At 36.5% G+C, this 15,784-nt stretch overlaps 1 protein-coding gene across 10 annotated transcripts in view; it reads left to right on the top strand.

The window, feature by feature from the left end:
• Cyrib (CYFIP related Rac1 interactor B) overlaps positions 1–15,784 on the top strand; it is a 124,906-nt gene that overhangs the window by 87,381 nt on the left and 21,741 nt on the right. For 2 of the 10 annotated variants that reach the window (XM_039078771.2, XM_063263248.1), the window contains 2 exons: positions 11,981–12,063; positions 12,973–13,055. The exons of 3 other annotated variants lie outside the window; for them this stretch is intronic. In XM_039078771.2, coding sequence (XP_038934699.1) covers positions 12,983–13,055 — 73 coding nt within the window. In that variant the 5' untranslated portion in view covers positions 11,981–12,063; positions 12,973–12,982. Of the gene's footprint in view, positions 1–275; positions 339–11,980; positions 12,064–12,972; positions 13,056–15,784 lie in introns of all 10 variants that reach the window. 5 more of the 10 variants (NM_001126267.2, XM_006241633.2, XM_008765501.4 and 2 more) reach the window with 3 other exon arrangements.

Raw genomic sequence — 15,784 nt, 5'->3', positions numbered from 1 at the left:
ACAGAAACAATATGTTTTAGAAAAGAGCACTTGATAGGCATTTGCAGGTTCAGGGAATGGAGATCTAATGGCGGTTTGGTTGATTGCAAAAGCACCACCAACATTGATTTTGAAGGGGCTGCTTGTATGATGGTGATGAGTTCTTTCTGTAAGTGTGACCTGGCCTCAGTACTCCATTTAGAGATGTTCTTACAAACTGCAGTTCCAGGTTTCTTAAAGGAAACACTACTGTTCCACCAGTTGCTGGTTTGGCCTAAATCACTGAATTTCTCTAGTTCTCAGGTTCCTTTCACAAGATTGAGGAGTTGAGTTTTCCCCAGCATTTCACCCTTTATTTGGTATGCATGCTTCTCTCCTCTTTTATTTATGTATTTTTGTCTTTTATCCCTCCCAGCAACTTTGGACATATGGTAGGAATATTAAAGCAATAAATGAGTTAGACTTTGTCTTTATAAGTATGTCTAACTTACATGCTATATAAGATGTATTAAGATATATGTGTGTTATTACAACTTTAAAAGCTGTAATACTCAATGACATCGTTAAATTCATATGCTATATGCATAATACATTTGGTCTTATAGTGGTTTTAAACGATTTAAAATTCTATGTCATTAAGAAAATACTTTTTAAATGTTTGTCTATAAATTTGCCTTTAAAAAAAATAAAAACACCAAAATTTACATCGTTACTTTAAATGCCTTGGAATTTGAGGCTTACTTGGGCTACATAGTGAATCCTATCTCAAATAAAATGAAATTTACCCAGGGAGTTTGTTTGTACTCTTCAAATGAAGTAAGGCAGTATTGTTTAAACTGGTATAATGAAAAAAACAATGAATTTATTTGTAGTTACCACCTACTTGACAACATAACCTTGTAATGATGGCCATTGCCAGAGTCCAGTTAGCATTGTAAGAGAAATGATTCATAAGTATAGAGGAAGATTATTTAAGTACCCTCTTAGTTAGGGTTTCCATTACTGTGAAGAGACACCATAACCAAGGACACTATTACAAAGGACAACATTTAATCGGGGCTGGCTTACAGGCTGAGTCCATTATCATCAAGGTAGGAAGCATGGCAGAATCCAAGCAGGCATGGTGCTAGAGGAGCCAAGAGTTCTACGTCTTGTTTTGAAGGCAAACAGGAGAAGACTACTGACTTTCAGGCAGCTGTGAGGAGGGTCACAAAGCCCGCCCCTACAGTGACATTCCTTCAACAAGGCCACACCTACTCCAACAAGGCCACACCTCCTAATAGTTCCACTCCCTTGGCCAAGCATATTCAAACCAACATAAGTAGAAATTTTAAAAATTACCAAGCAGAGAAAATATGTGGAGTTTTTGATTTTGTATTTTGTTCGATTATGAGCCTGGAAGAGATATATTTAGGAGAATGGTTTTTAAGCTTTAAGCATAAGAATATGGAAACCAATTTTCCTGTGCTAACTTGCTTCATTATGCCAGACCCAGGAAAGACCACTAAGTACTATTTAAAAACTTTTTAAGCACCTGTATCCTCTAATAATTATTTTTGCAAAATATCTTTATGCCAAATTTTACAAATTTACAAATTTTAGTACTAGTAATTTCAGAAATGTGAGATTTTTCTCAATTTTACCCATTACACCATTGTTTAGTAGTATGACACTGGATAAGACAATTAATAACTAAAACCCCATGGAAAGGTCCACTTCCATTGTTCCTTTAGTCTTCAGTGCTAAAGAAACTCCTTATGTTAAGTATCTCCTAAACATACAAGCTTTGCTCGTTAGAAGCCAACCCTCATAATTACTAGTTAGGATAAATACATTTTACCTCTGTGAGTATAGTGTAATAATCTAATGGGGGTAACAATCTTTCAGCTTCCTTTTCACGTAATTGAAGATATCTCAAGTTCTATTAAATAGTTAGAAGGCTGTTTTTAAAGATTTGGTTATTGATGGCCACTTAGAATTAGAACAAATGAAGAAAAATTAGCACAGGAGTGATTTCAGCCTAGTATACAGATTTCATATTTGTGAGGCCCGAATTTCTGTCATATTGTATATTCAGTGACTAGTTAATTTCTTTTTCCCCCCACTAAAAATTGGCTGAAATCTAAAATTTAGGTCTACAAAGAACATTTAAACAGTGGCTGGATACCTACTTGGATGTTATAGGGGAAATTCAAACTACGGTAAAAATGGCTGTAATTGAGACTCCCATTCTCTGGTGTAAGATTTTCATGATTATTGGTAACCAAATGTAAAAACCATTTGATGTGTCTTAGTCCTTACAGGGATATGAACTTAAGGTTTTAGCCCTGGATCCAAATAGAAAATAAGGGACACATGACTTAGTAGAATACTCTCTTAATAGAAATTATGAGTAGAAGAAGAAAGTGTAAACAATTTAAAGATCACTGTTTCACTGGACTTTTATTCCTACTTGGGAAATGCTGGCAGATTTCTGAGCTCCTCCCTCTTTTATTCCTAAGAAGTCTAAGGGAGTGGCAGGGAATGTTAGTGTGGAGTGGACAGTAATGTTTCTATAGCCCCTATTCTCCATGCAAAAACTAAAAAGAATGTTATTATTCATAATGTTGGTGTTACTTATTTTGGGCCTTTGCTGTAATGTTTACAAACATGCGAACCACTATTTTTTTTTTTTTTTTTGGTTCTTTTTTTCGGAGCCGGGGACCGAACCCAGGGCCTTGCGCTTCCTAGGTAAGCGCTCTACCACTGAGCTAAATCCCCAGCCCCACGAACCACTATTGAAGATGATGAGTTTGGGTGATAGGAAAGAGCTTTATGGAAAAGTCTTTCAGTCTCTGCCAGTTTAGTATCTTAGCAATAAACACATGCTATCCAGCCTTGCTCTTGGTTGCCGTACGTAATCTTTGTGGAGCTTGTATTTGAGTTATAATTTCATAGGTAACACAGGTAAATTTATACTGCTTAATGGGGTAATCCTCATTTATGTATTTGCATTTTTGGTAAATAAGTTTTTTGATCAAAAAGTTCATGAATTCAATAAAGATTTGTTGAATTAGTTGAGAGTATGTCTGCTATAGAATAGTTTGAAACATGAAAAAGATGAATACTTCCTACAGTTTTGGCTAACTTCGTTGTCATTGAGGAACTAACATGTTTTGTAGTTTATAAACCACTCTAAAGGATACAAAGAGCTTATGTATAAAATAGCCCTGGTAAAAATGCCATTCAAGTGTAGAGAGAAATTACAGACCAATCTTACTTATAATCTAAAGCAGAATGCTAGGAAGCCAAATTGAGAGCCATGCATGATAATGTAGGAGTCTAAGGGAAGAGGATCCTGAGTTAGAGGCCAGGTTAGGCGATCTAGTGAGACCCTGTCTCAGTAAACAGATTAGAACAAAGAACCAAAAATATGAACTGAATCTAAAAGTATATAAAGATCCAGAGATCTAAGAGAATCTAACCATAGACACTTCAGAAATGGTTTGATCCTAGAGAATTAAAAAATGGTTTAGCAATAGAAAAGGAACTCAAATAATTTACTGTATTCTTAGATTAGTGACAGTGTAGGTGATACTGTAAAGTAACATAGTTCTGCCCAAATAAAGTATATAGTAAATGTAAATAAACATCTCTTTAGGATTCTGTAGGAGTGGGAATCAAAGGGGTGCGTGTTAATCAGTATGTGCTGGTACATGTTCATATGAGTACACAAAGGCCAGAGTTCAACCACAGATGGTGCTCTTCAGATGTCATCCACTCCGAATCTTAGAATAGGCACACATTTGCCTGGAGCTTGGTAGGTAGGGTGTACTATGTTAGTCCCACAGATCTACCTGTTTTGTGCCCAGCTTTTGTATGTGGGTTCTGGGACCTGACTTGGCCAATGTCCTGTTACTGTAAAGAGATACCAGACCAAAGCAACTCTTAAAAAAGAAAAGCATTTAATTGGGGCTTGCTTACATTTAGAAGTTTCCATTGTTTGTCATTGTTGAAGCATGAAAGCATGCAGCCAAATATGATGCTGGATAATGTAGTTGAGAGTTCTGCATCTGGATCAACAGGCAGCAGGAAGAGAGACACTGCACCTGGGTTGAGCATTTTGAAATCTCAAAACCACCTCTTGTGATACACTTTCTCTAGCAAGGCCACACCTGCTAATGCTACTCTGTAATCATTCAACTATATGAGTCTATAGGAGCCATTCTTATTCAAAGAACTACAGGTTCAAACTGAGGCCCTCATGCTTGTTTGGCAACCACTTTAGTGACTGATATCTCCCCAACCCACCTGATGATTTTTGTAGAATTTGATAACCACACAGAATTAAAGACTAATTCTGAAGAGTTACTACTTAGCACTGAGCACAAAGAAAAGGTGACAAATTGAGCTGTTACTATAAACAACACATGAGCAAAGTTGAGAAATGTTAGGGACTAAATGAGGAAGCAGTTGCCTATTATATAGGCATCAAAACTATTATTACAGAACTTCTTATTTAGAAAGACTCAGGAAGGGGTTGGGGATTTAGCTCAGTGGTAGAGCGCCTGCCTAGCAAGCGCAAGGCCCTGGGTTCGGTCCTCAGCTCCGGGGGGGTGGGGGTGGGGAGGCACTTTAGAAAAACTCAGGAAGAAAAATAGTGGTAGACCAGTTAGCATTGAGTTAAGAAAACATCAGCCTGGGAATTTTTTTAGAACAGAATATGATACAGAGAACTATATAATTATATAATAATTATTGTATACAATAATATAATCATTGAATATTATACATTATAATTATTATACATTATATTGTATTCAAAGATATTAGAAAGACTGGAACAACCAAAGACAGACAAGATGAAATAGAGCAGTGAAAAGGAAAGAAAGCCAAGATAGCCCTATAATTTCAGCTACTATTCAGGAAGCTGAGGCAGGAGAATCACAAATTCAAGACTAGCCTGGATAAATTAGTGAGACCCTTTCTCAGAAAATAACAAGAGCACTGAGGTTATGATAAGTCAGTGGTAGGGTTTTTGTCTAGCACACCCAAAGCTGTAGGGTCAGTCTTCATTATTGACTCCATCTACAGAAAAAGGGAAATTAAAGACAGGATGCTGCCATCACCCTGTTCCCACTATTTAGCAACTGCTAACCTGTCCTGTCTGGCTACTTCTGTTTTCCTTCTGCCTTCTCATTACTTTCCAGAGCCTTCCATTGGCATAACTAGCAGAAACTACTGGGCTGTGTAGAAGTGTCTTATATAGGTTGTGTAAACACAGAAAGAAGGCATATATTTTGTGTGTGTGTATTTTCAGTTATTTCTCAGCTTAAAGAATTAAGACTCAGTTCTCTTGGGTAGTCTCAACCAACCGTACTGAGACTGGATTAGATACTCCTCTTTGTTCATGGTTTCCTTTGCTCATTTCACACTGTCAGTCTGGTATCTCCATTTGTCTCTGAATCCCTCAATTTTAGATTTTCATTAACTATCAGCAGTACCAGATAATATATAATACATATAGAACCATTTGAGCCTTTATGTATTGCTAAATCAAATAAGTCATCTATGATTTGTAGCATATGTATTAGGAGTAGGGAGGGTTAGGCATATTTGATTGAAACTCAGGTGCTCTGTAGTGACGGACCATATTTTTAAATGCTTTTACTTATTAGTAAATACAAAAGAAACATATACCTTATTTGCGTAATCTAAAAATAAGAGAATTCCTTGAGTATACCAATAATTGAACTAGAACATTAATGGAACCTTTGAGTTACCCAGTGTTTTGGTTATTCCCCTCCAAATAGGTACTATATGTAATATGTCTTTTAATGTCATCACATGGAGTTTCCTGGCTTAATTCCCATACTCTGTGTTGTTTCTCATTTAAGGAGTTTGTAGCTAGCGTTAGTTTATGTGTCCTGGATTGTAATTGTTTGGATGCACATAGCACATGTACTTTGTACTGAGCACCAAACTCTCTCCAAGTGGCCAGACGCCTTTATACTTCGTCAGCAGCACTCCTGTTGTTCCTTCCCTTATGTCAGAACAGCACAACTTTGGAATACATACTAGAATAAAGTCATTGTAAAAGGCTGCGTTTCGGATGAATCCTCAAAACTATTAGCATATATTTATTTTGGAACATAACATACAAAGAAAGCCATAATTCTAAGCAAAATGCTACTTCAAATACATTAAGGATGATATTTTGGTATTAAAATAAGACTGCTATTAACATTGAATATTCATGACATGAATAGTAATAATTGGCCATGCTTTAAGTTCTTGAAATGAAGTATAATTATGTAATTATTTCATTTATGATTTTAAAAAGTGTTAAGTTTAAGAAAGTGAATTTTGGGGTGGAAAGATGGCTCAGAGATTGAGAACTCTTCCAGAGGTCCTGAATTCAGTTCCCAGCAACCACATGGTGGGCCCTGTTCTAGCATGCAGGCATAAATGCAGATAGAACACTGTGTACATGATAGATAGATAGATAGATAGATAGATAGATAGATAGATAGATAGATAGATAGATAGATAGATATGAAAAGAAAGTGAATTTGGAAAACTATAGTTTAATGATATTTTTAAAGAACAATATGAGCATTTCCCTCACAGCAATCTGAATACTCTTATATTGCTTGTCTGCATTCTCTCTGTTAGCTGTGATGACTGAGGGCCATTCTAGTTAAGCTCAGATGCTATGAAAGTCTGATATAGTACCATGGTTGTGGTTCACTTCTACTTCCATATACTAATCTCTTGATTTCTTTTCTTTTCTTTTCTTTTCTTTTCTTTTCTTTTCTTTTCTTTTCTTTTCTTTTCCTTTCTCTCTCTCTCTCTCTCTCTCTCTCTCTCTCTCTCTCTCTTCTCTCTCTCTCTTCCTTCCTTCCTTCCTTCCTTCCTTCCTTCCTTCCTTCCTTCCTTCCTTCCTTCCTTCCTTCGGAGCTGGGGACCGAACCCAGGGCCTTGCTCTTGCTGGGCAAGCGCTCTACCACTGAGCTAAATCCCCAACCCCTCTTTCTTATTTTTTAAGCTGCACTGTAGCTGTCCTCAGACACACCAGAAGAGGGCCTCAGATCTCGTTACAGATGGTTGTGAGTCACGATGTGGTTGCTGGGATTTGAACTCAGGGCCTCTGGAAGAGCAGTCAGTGCTCTTAACCACTGATCCATCTCTCTAGTCCAATTTCTCATATCTCTTATACACGGTTTCATAGCTTTATAAGTAAATTTTATAGTTGAATTAAGGTTCTTCATTTTAAAGTTGAGTTAAAATAAAAATCAAAAGTGTACCCACTAGATATCACCATAGGAAAGATGTCACTCATGTATCTGAAGCAGTTCAAGGGTGCAGTTTTACAAATAAACTCATTTTACATGAGCCACACATTATGAGATACATGAAACAAAAAGTCAGCTTTCTCAATTTTAATTATTTTTACCATACTGAAATTAAAATATTTTGATCTTGGCTTGTACCTTTAATAAATCATGGTGAGTATTATCTACTATAGCGAACACTTAGTACTTTGTTGTGAGCTGTGGTTTGTCTTATAATAAGAGATTGTCAGGGACAAAAAGGGTAGAAACAGGGTGACCACGTAGGGTCATTGAAATAATCTTAGCAAGAAGCAGTGCTGTCAAGGGCCAGGATGGTGGAGCAGTAAGCAGTAAGCTGTACATCTGTTAAGCTAGTGACAAAAAGTGTATTGATAATGTCAGTATATTAGCTGCTTCTGACGGTGATAAGTAAGGTGGGACTTGAAAACTGGGAGCATAGCGGTTATTTGGTGACTTTGTCACAACAGTTTAGTAATGTGGAGTTGGCACAGAGTTTGGTGGATTAGGTTTAACAGAATGGAAATTGGTGAGGAAGCAAAGCTGATGAGCACAGAAAACTGCTTTTAAGGAATTTTCCTGCAAAGGAGAAACAAGGAAGTAATGTGAAAGGAAAGAGAATAATAATAAATTTTGTTTTTTTTTTAAGATAGGCTAAATAAATAAGTGTATCCGAATGGTACATGTATCTTAATGGGAGAATACACAGAAAGAAAAACCATAAAATAGCAAGGAAGCTTGGGGGAATGTATAATATGAAAGCACGGGGCTGGAGCAATGGCTCGGAGGTTAAAAGCACTGGCTGCTCTTTTCCAGAGATCCTGAGTTCAATTCCCATCAACCACATGGTGGCTCACAACCATCTGTAATGGGATCTGGTGCCCGCCCTCTTCTGGCACATGGGGTGTACATGCAGATTGAGCACTCATACATTCAATAAATAAATCTTAAAAAAAAAAAACATGAGTATAAACTTAGTCAAATACTTTGGAGGTTGAAATATGAGAATTGCCTTTTAAATTTTCTCAAGAATCGAGTTTCAGTGGCCTTGATGGGGAAAGCTTCACTGTAATGATAGATGTTAAGAGGCAGATAGGAATGGATTAGAAGATTGGGAGTTGAAAAAATGGGGAAGACTGATGGCAGACAGTATTATTTATACTTAGCAGCTGAGTTGTAAAGAAGATAGGAAACATGGTGCTTTGTTGTAGTGGAGCAGACAGGAGGTTCTGAGCTATGCAGAGCCAATGTTTGGAAGGAGACTTGGCTTAGGAATAGGTGCAAAGAGAGGACCCTGAGGTTACTAGTAAAGCAAGTGGACATGGACTTCTTTGCCCCATTTTAGAAGTTCTCACCTTAAAGCATAGCCGTACATGGAAAGAAGGGCTAGAAAATTGAGCTAAGGACACTCAATCCAATATTAAGATTTGCGACATCACAAAGTGTATATATTTGGGTATTGGTGCTAGGTATGAATACTTATGTACACGGGGAGTCAGGGAGATAGTGAGTATCTTCCATTATCCCTCTCCTTAGTTTTGACAGTCTCTCACACGAATCATGTAAGCCCTGTTAGGTCAGCAAGCTCCTGGGGTCCACTGGCTCCATCCCTTCAATAATAGGTTATAGACTGGAAACATCTGCATTTTGCATGTGAATGATGGAATAAGGTAATTTCTTGCATGGGAGAATGGTGGGAGGTCTGAGGAGAATTTTTTTTTCATTTATGGAGTCACCCTTTGGGATAGCTATTCAGAGCATGTTTTGGTATTTATGGTCATGTATTTGAAAGCTGCAGCTGTCAACCAGGAGTACTTGTGCCTCCTGAGAAACACTTGTCACTCTTTGGAGACACCCTTAGCTGTCATTGAATATAGACATTGGGCAACAGTTGTCATTTTCTCCCAGAGATAATTTTGCCCTAAGGGGACATTTGTGGGACATTTTTTGATTACCACATTGTGGTTTTATGGGCATGCACAGTTTTACTGATTTCTAATGGGTTGAGGCCCAGAATGCTGTTAGATATGCCACTGTGTGAGGTAGCCCTCAGTAACAAAAGAATTACCTAGCCAGTAGTGCCAAGATTGAGCTATACCAGATAAGCAGTCATTTTCAAAGTAAGCATTTGGGGGGGGGGGTAAAAGACAAGAAATCCTACATTATCACAGTGTGGAATGAGGAAGTCAAGACCAGGTATATTGCAGTGTTGAGGAGTGTAGGCCCACATTAAGGTGTGATCGCTGGAAACCAGCAGATTTGTAGAAGGAGACATGGGAAAACAAACTTAGCTAGCTCCAACATTTTCCCTGAAGGTGGCATGGTGTACATATTGCTCCCTTCTTTCTCCCTCCTGATGATGGTGGTGTGACAGGAAGACTGCTCTGAAAATGCCGTCAGGTAACGTTCTTGACACAAATGGGCTAGAAATGGGCCTTATTCTACTTAGAGCTTTGAAATCTATTGATAAGTTGGAGGCCTTTGTATTAGTTACCTCCCTGATGCTGTGATAAAACATTAAGGCCAAGGCAGCTTATGAGGGGTTCATTTGGGCTTTTGGTTCTAGAGGGTTAAGAGTTCATCATGGCAGGGGAAGCATGTTAGCACAAACTGGAGCAAGATGCTGACGATTCACATCTTGGACTGAAAGTAAAAGGCAGAGAAAGCAAACTGGGAATGTTATGTGGCTTTCAGACCTCACAGCCTACCCTCAGTGACATACTTTCTCTTGTAAGAGGATACCTCTTAAGCCTATCCAAACAGCACTGCCAACTGCAGAACATGTATTCAAATATCTAAACCTGCTGGGGACATTCTCATTCAAACTACCACTACTATTTTGTGTCAAAAAGGAATAGAGCCACTTTACTCCCCTTTGCTCTTCCTCCTGACCAGTTTGAGGTAATTTGGATTTGATGATTGAAGGAAAATGATTAACTTTTCTTTGGGTGTGAAATCTTGGTATAAGGCTATCTCAGTCTACATAGTTAATGCCTGGTAGCCAAGGCTATAGTGAACCTCATCTAATAATAGTTCACTGTAATTATCTTATACATTGTAAAAAGTGTAATTACAGTGAACTATTAGATGTTTTCTTCTAACTCACTGAATCCACTTTCATGAAACATTGTACAAAACAGAATGTTGAGCATTTTATTGAACATGATGTTCAGTGTGATAAAAATAGTATAGGTTAAAAGGTAAAGCTGAGGATATAGTTCTGTTGGTAAAATGCTTGCCTTTAAGGGTGAGTTTGACTCCCTACATTCACATAAAAGCTTGTTATAAAAGTATGCACCTGTTATTTGTGCACTGAGGAAGAAGAGAGATGTAGGTCCCTGGAGTTCAGTGACCAGCCAGCCTTGCTGAATCATAAGCTCTGGTTTCAGTGGGTTCCCTGTCTCAAACAAACAAACAACAAAAACCAGTTTGGAAAACTGTTAAGAGAAAATGCTTGACACTAATCTTCAGCCTCCACAAATACACACATATGTACATATGTATACACTACTGAAGAAAAGGAGGGGGTGATTTGGAAGGAATATTATTTGAAAGAAATAGAACCAATTTAGTACTTAGTATAGTTCAACATTTTATACAAAATATTTTTGTCTTACTGACTTTGGCCTTTAATAAAAATCTGCAATAAACACTGTATACTTGTATCCTCCATGGGAAGCTGACAGGGACACAAGCCAGTGTTGAGAATAGGCAGGAGTCAGGATAGGCACTAAAGTTCTAGTTCTGTTCAGGGTTTTAGAATGGGAGTAAGCAATAAGGTATCTTCCATGGTGGAAATACTAGTTTCAATTTTTGTGTCATGTAAATATTGTCTGTGCAGTTTAGCAGAGGAAAAGGAATATTATAGTTGGAGGGGAAGGGGGTTTTGACCGGTTCTGACAGTATCTTTGTTTGAGGTCTCTGTTTATTCTAGCTTCTAGGTTTGATCCTGGTTTCAACACCACCTTTTTCCTTCACAGAGCCATGGCAAATCCTTGGGCAAGATGTAGGCTAGTGTTTTTTCATTGTTTTTTGTTTGTGAATTTACTAAGTTGGACAAGTAGCTGGTTTTGTATGTGGTGTTTGCTGGGCTAACTTTTCAGTCACATGACATGCATACAGCTGAACACTCTATTAAGAGATGACAGTGACTCTTAGAGGAGAAAAATATTGTGATTTGTATAGTAATTTTCTTAAGTGGTCAATTTATTGATAACCTTCAGTCTAATAGTTAAAAGTGGTTTAAATATTGTCTTCTTTGTGTATCTAATAGGATTTGATTCAACTTGAAGGACAAAACCTTCATTAATTTAAAAATAATGGTCTGGATATTTACATATTTAAAAAACACTGCTATTAATTTAAGTTTAGAATATGTACCTCAGAAGTCTTTAAAAAGAACATTAGCTTAGCTTTTAATCAAGTGTAATTATTGGAACTTATATGTAAAATATCTTTTCCCCATTTGCTTATATAACTTTTAATATGTAAAACCAGGGGGACAGGAGCTATAAACTCACTGAGTGAACCTTTGTGTCCCAAGTTACCAATGTGAGAGCCATGAGAACCTGCACCTGTTGGCATCTCTGAGCAAACCAGCCTTGCTGAACCCCAGGCCTCTTCCTCAGCCCTTTACTGGAACTAAATGATGTTGCCATTTTTATTTTTAGGTTTGCTGGCATGGGTAATCTCATTAAGGTGCTAACCAGGGACATAGACCACAATGCAGCACATTTTTTCTTGGACTTTGAAAGTAAGTCTCCTTAGCCCTTCACAGCTGGTGCATAATGGTAAAGGTGGAAGATTAATTATACTCACACCACAGTGAAGGCCAGCCAGAATATTTGTTAATTAAACATGGGGAATCAAGCAAAGGTTGCATGATTTTTTTCCCTTAATTGTAGGCAAACATCACCATCATATGTATAATTCTTTAGTTTCTCATTTGCTAAAATCATGTTGAGTCTGTAGCCAGTGGTGTCCTTTCATTAGTCCATGAAGCAAGTAGCCTTATGATGAATATTCTAATAGTATGCTTTAGTGACTATGCCAAAGTCTGTTCACTCATCATCCTATAGTAATTTGCTTTAAGAAATGAAATCTGTGCTGCATATCTAAAATGAATTCTTTAAATAGCCTCCACAAATTTCACAAATCAGATTTGCTGAGAAATACCTGCTTTATTCATTGGCATAAAAGGAAGTAATTTTTACATTTTAAAATGAGATGTGAAGGTGAGCTTTGGCCAAACCTTAATATTTGGCTCTTAAATAAATTACTGTTTCAATGCTATACTTAGAAAGTTTCATGTGAATAATTCTTGATCAAAGTTTTTTTTTTTTCAGAATACTAGCACTATTGGAATACTTAAAGAATTTTTCATTATAAGGCCATTAATGAAACTTGTCTTGGGAGAATTTTGAGAAGAATTAGAGCAACAGTTGTACCATTATGTACAGGAAAAACCATATTTCACCTCTAGGTCCTACACATCAACACCTTGAGAACCCGTTTGCTGTCTGCCAGAGCACAGTCTGGGTAACCTGAAGGATGAATTCATGGCCTAATGAACATTTTCCCTGTTACGATTTTTTCTTTAAGTCAATTTCAGATGTTCTTTTTATAAAGGGATATTTTCTCTTTCTCATTCTTGTCTTGACAGGTACCTTAACATGGGGAATCTTCTTAAAGTTTTGACATGCACAGACCTTGAGCAGGGGCCAAATTTTTTCCTTGATTTTGAAAGTGAGAAGATGATTTTATATCTATTTCTCCTTGCCTGCAGTAGACTGCGTTTGTCTTGCACTAATGAATGTTTCCACTTTGCCACCTTTTTAACTGCTTTGCATGACTGAGCTATGAATTGTTTGATTTAAAACTTGGTGCCTTCTAGAACTGAATCATCTTATAAAAAATTATAGTAATAAGGTATCTCTTTCAATTTCCAGTAGATTGTGTCTCTTAATTGGTAATTATTTTATTATTTAAGCCCTATAATAATGAAAACACTTATGAAAAAAATTAAGGAAAAAACCTACTACTTCTATATCTGCTAGTAAAAGCAGTATTTGAGGGAAAATTGTATTACAGTTGAGGGGAAAAAATGGAGCAGGTTTCATTTTCCTTATGTGATATAAAGTATTTTTAACTTGGGTCAGTTCATGAAGGCTATTCAGAGCTCAGTAATTTGGGCATACTATTAAAAGGTAAGTGTGAACCTAAATTATGTAATTTTTACAGATAATTTAAGAAATTAAAATGATTTTGTACATTTCAGAAATTCATTTTATTCTGACTCTGAATAAAAAGAAAAATAATAGGTTCACAGACCTTTAAGTAATTTGCCTTGTATCTGTTCTGTGTTGCATGACTTATTGTACTGTGCTCTGCGAGTGGCAGGTAAGTGCCATTGAGCTCTGTGCATGCTCTGCTTTGGCTTTGGCTGTCAAGATTGCTTCAGCTTGTCTGATTGTTAAATTGAGAAAAATGATTTTAAATTGATGTTATAGTGTGAATGTTGCTATTTTAATGGATAATTAGAAAATTGTTAGGAAAGGGTGAAGAGATGTTTGTAAGTTGTGTGTTTTGTTATATATGAACAGATTTAAAAGTACTTAAAATTTCAGACTTTCTGATTTTGAAAAGCAAATATCTTGAAAAGAGAGTTGTTTGTTTTTCACGTTCAATTTAGTTTTTATATAGTTCATTCTATTTTATGACCCACCCATTTCCACAGTTTATCCTTTAAGCCAGGGTAATAATTAATGCATACGTATGTACATACATACATACATACATACATACACATATATGTACATACATGCATATTTTCATTTTGTAGAATACTTTGTAGTCTCTGATATATTCCTACTTCTATTACATTTGTACAAAAATCTGTTACAGTTTGGGTACTGTGCGTAGGCTAATAAAGACGGAAGGCCAAAATCAAGACCATTAAAATTGTTGGGATTTTAGGGAAAGTGAATCAGATGGACATTAGTTTTCTTGACCCTTCTCAACAATTGGACGGTGCTGTTCTAAGTGCATGTTCAGCATGGATTTTAATCAGCTTGAGGATGTTAAGCAGACTGCTGACTTAAAGAATGTTCTTCCAGATGAGGCAACTTACATTAAAGCTGTATTAGTTTATTTGCTCTGTTTGAAACTTGGTCCTCTATATTTTTCTGCTCTTCTGTCTTTTCTTTGTCCCAAATGTCTTACATTTGCAGAATCTTGGCTTTTATATAGTCAAGATCTTGTTCAAGACTTGGCACTTGATCTTTTTATAAAGCTAACATTCTGTTTTGTTAAAGTATGAACCATAATTTAAATGTAGAACTTGAAAAGATTACTAGATCTTGGGTCGCAGGGCTGGGGTGGGACATTTGTATCATTATCTTCACATTTTTAATACTTATTATAGTGGTAGGAAAGGTTCAAATCACAACAACAAAAACAATAGTGTAAAACTGTGTATAAACCTTTAAAAGTAAACTTTGAAGGAGCGCTAATATTTAAAAAGAAGTGTGTTTTTTGCCTTCCTCTGTGCACACGTGTGTGGTGCTGGTATATACTGAAGTATCAGCTCCTCCTGGAACTGAAGTTTACAGATAGCATTGAGCTGCCATGTGGATGCTGGGAATTGAATTGGGTCCTCTAGAAGAGCAGTTAGTGCTCTTAACCACTGAGTCAACTCTCCAGCACAAGTCATTTTAAATGATATTTGTTGCTTTTATCATCCAATATAGAACTTTGGCTTTGCTACTTGCTAATACCGTAAAAGAGGCCTTAGTGTACCAGGCTAGAGTTTGTTCCTCTATTAGAATTTAGATGCTGAGGTACATTTTCTTTGGCTTCTGATATTTGTAGAATCTTAATTTTATCTTATACATTTTTAAACATATTTTTCCTCTTTTTAAAGAAATACCCAATTTTGAATTTGGGAACTTTATCATCAAGCTACTATAAAGACCATTAGATAACTCCTCTTTAACTGGTAACTACTATGTACCAGATCTGCCAAGCCTTTTTTGCTGTTTTAATACAACCACATTATATGATTCAAGTAGTTAGAGCTATCCTATTTTTCTAGGTGTGGAATAATATTCAGGTCACCAAAATAATTTAGATCTATTATTCCAGTCATCCTTATTGGTTGGACCCAGCTTCTCAAACTTTCAGAGTTGGACTACACAAACATAATTTTGTATATAATCTCTGAGGACACTGGAAAGAAACATGCACAGTGGTGTTAAGACAGATGCCATTCTGTGTTTAGCTTTTGGGCATCAGAATATATCAAATTATATAATCCCATGCATTTTTAAACATAATTTTGTGGTACTTAATAATTTATTATATAAATGAAAACTGTGTCAAAGTCATTATTTCCTTAACCCATACGCCCTTTACAGGTTTACACTTGAGTCCATGTACACTTAGAGCTCGCTTCTTGTATACCAAACAGTAGGCTA

This window comes from Rattus norvegicus, chromosome 7, assembly GCF_036323735.1.
Source record: "Rattus norvegicus strain BN/NHsdMcwi chromosome 7, GRCr8, whole genome shotgun sequence".
Lineage (NCBI taxonomy): Eukaryota > Metazoa > Chordata > Mammalia > Rodentia > Muridae > Rattus > Rattus norvegicus.
This window is presented reverse-complemented; position numbering and strand designations above follow the sequence as displayed.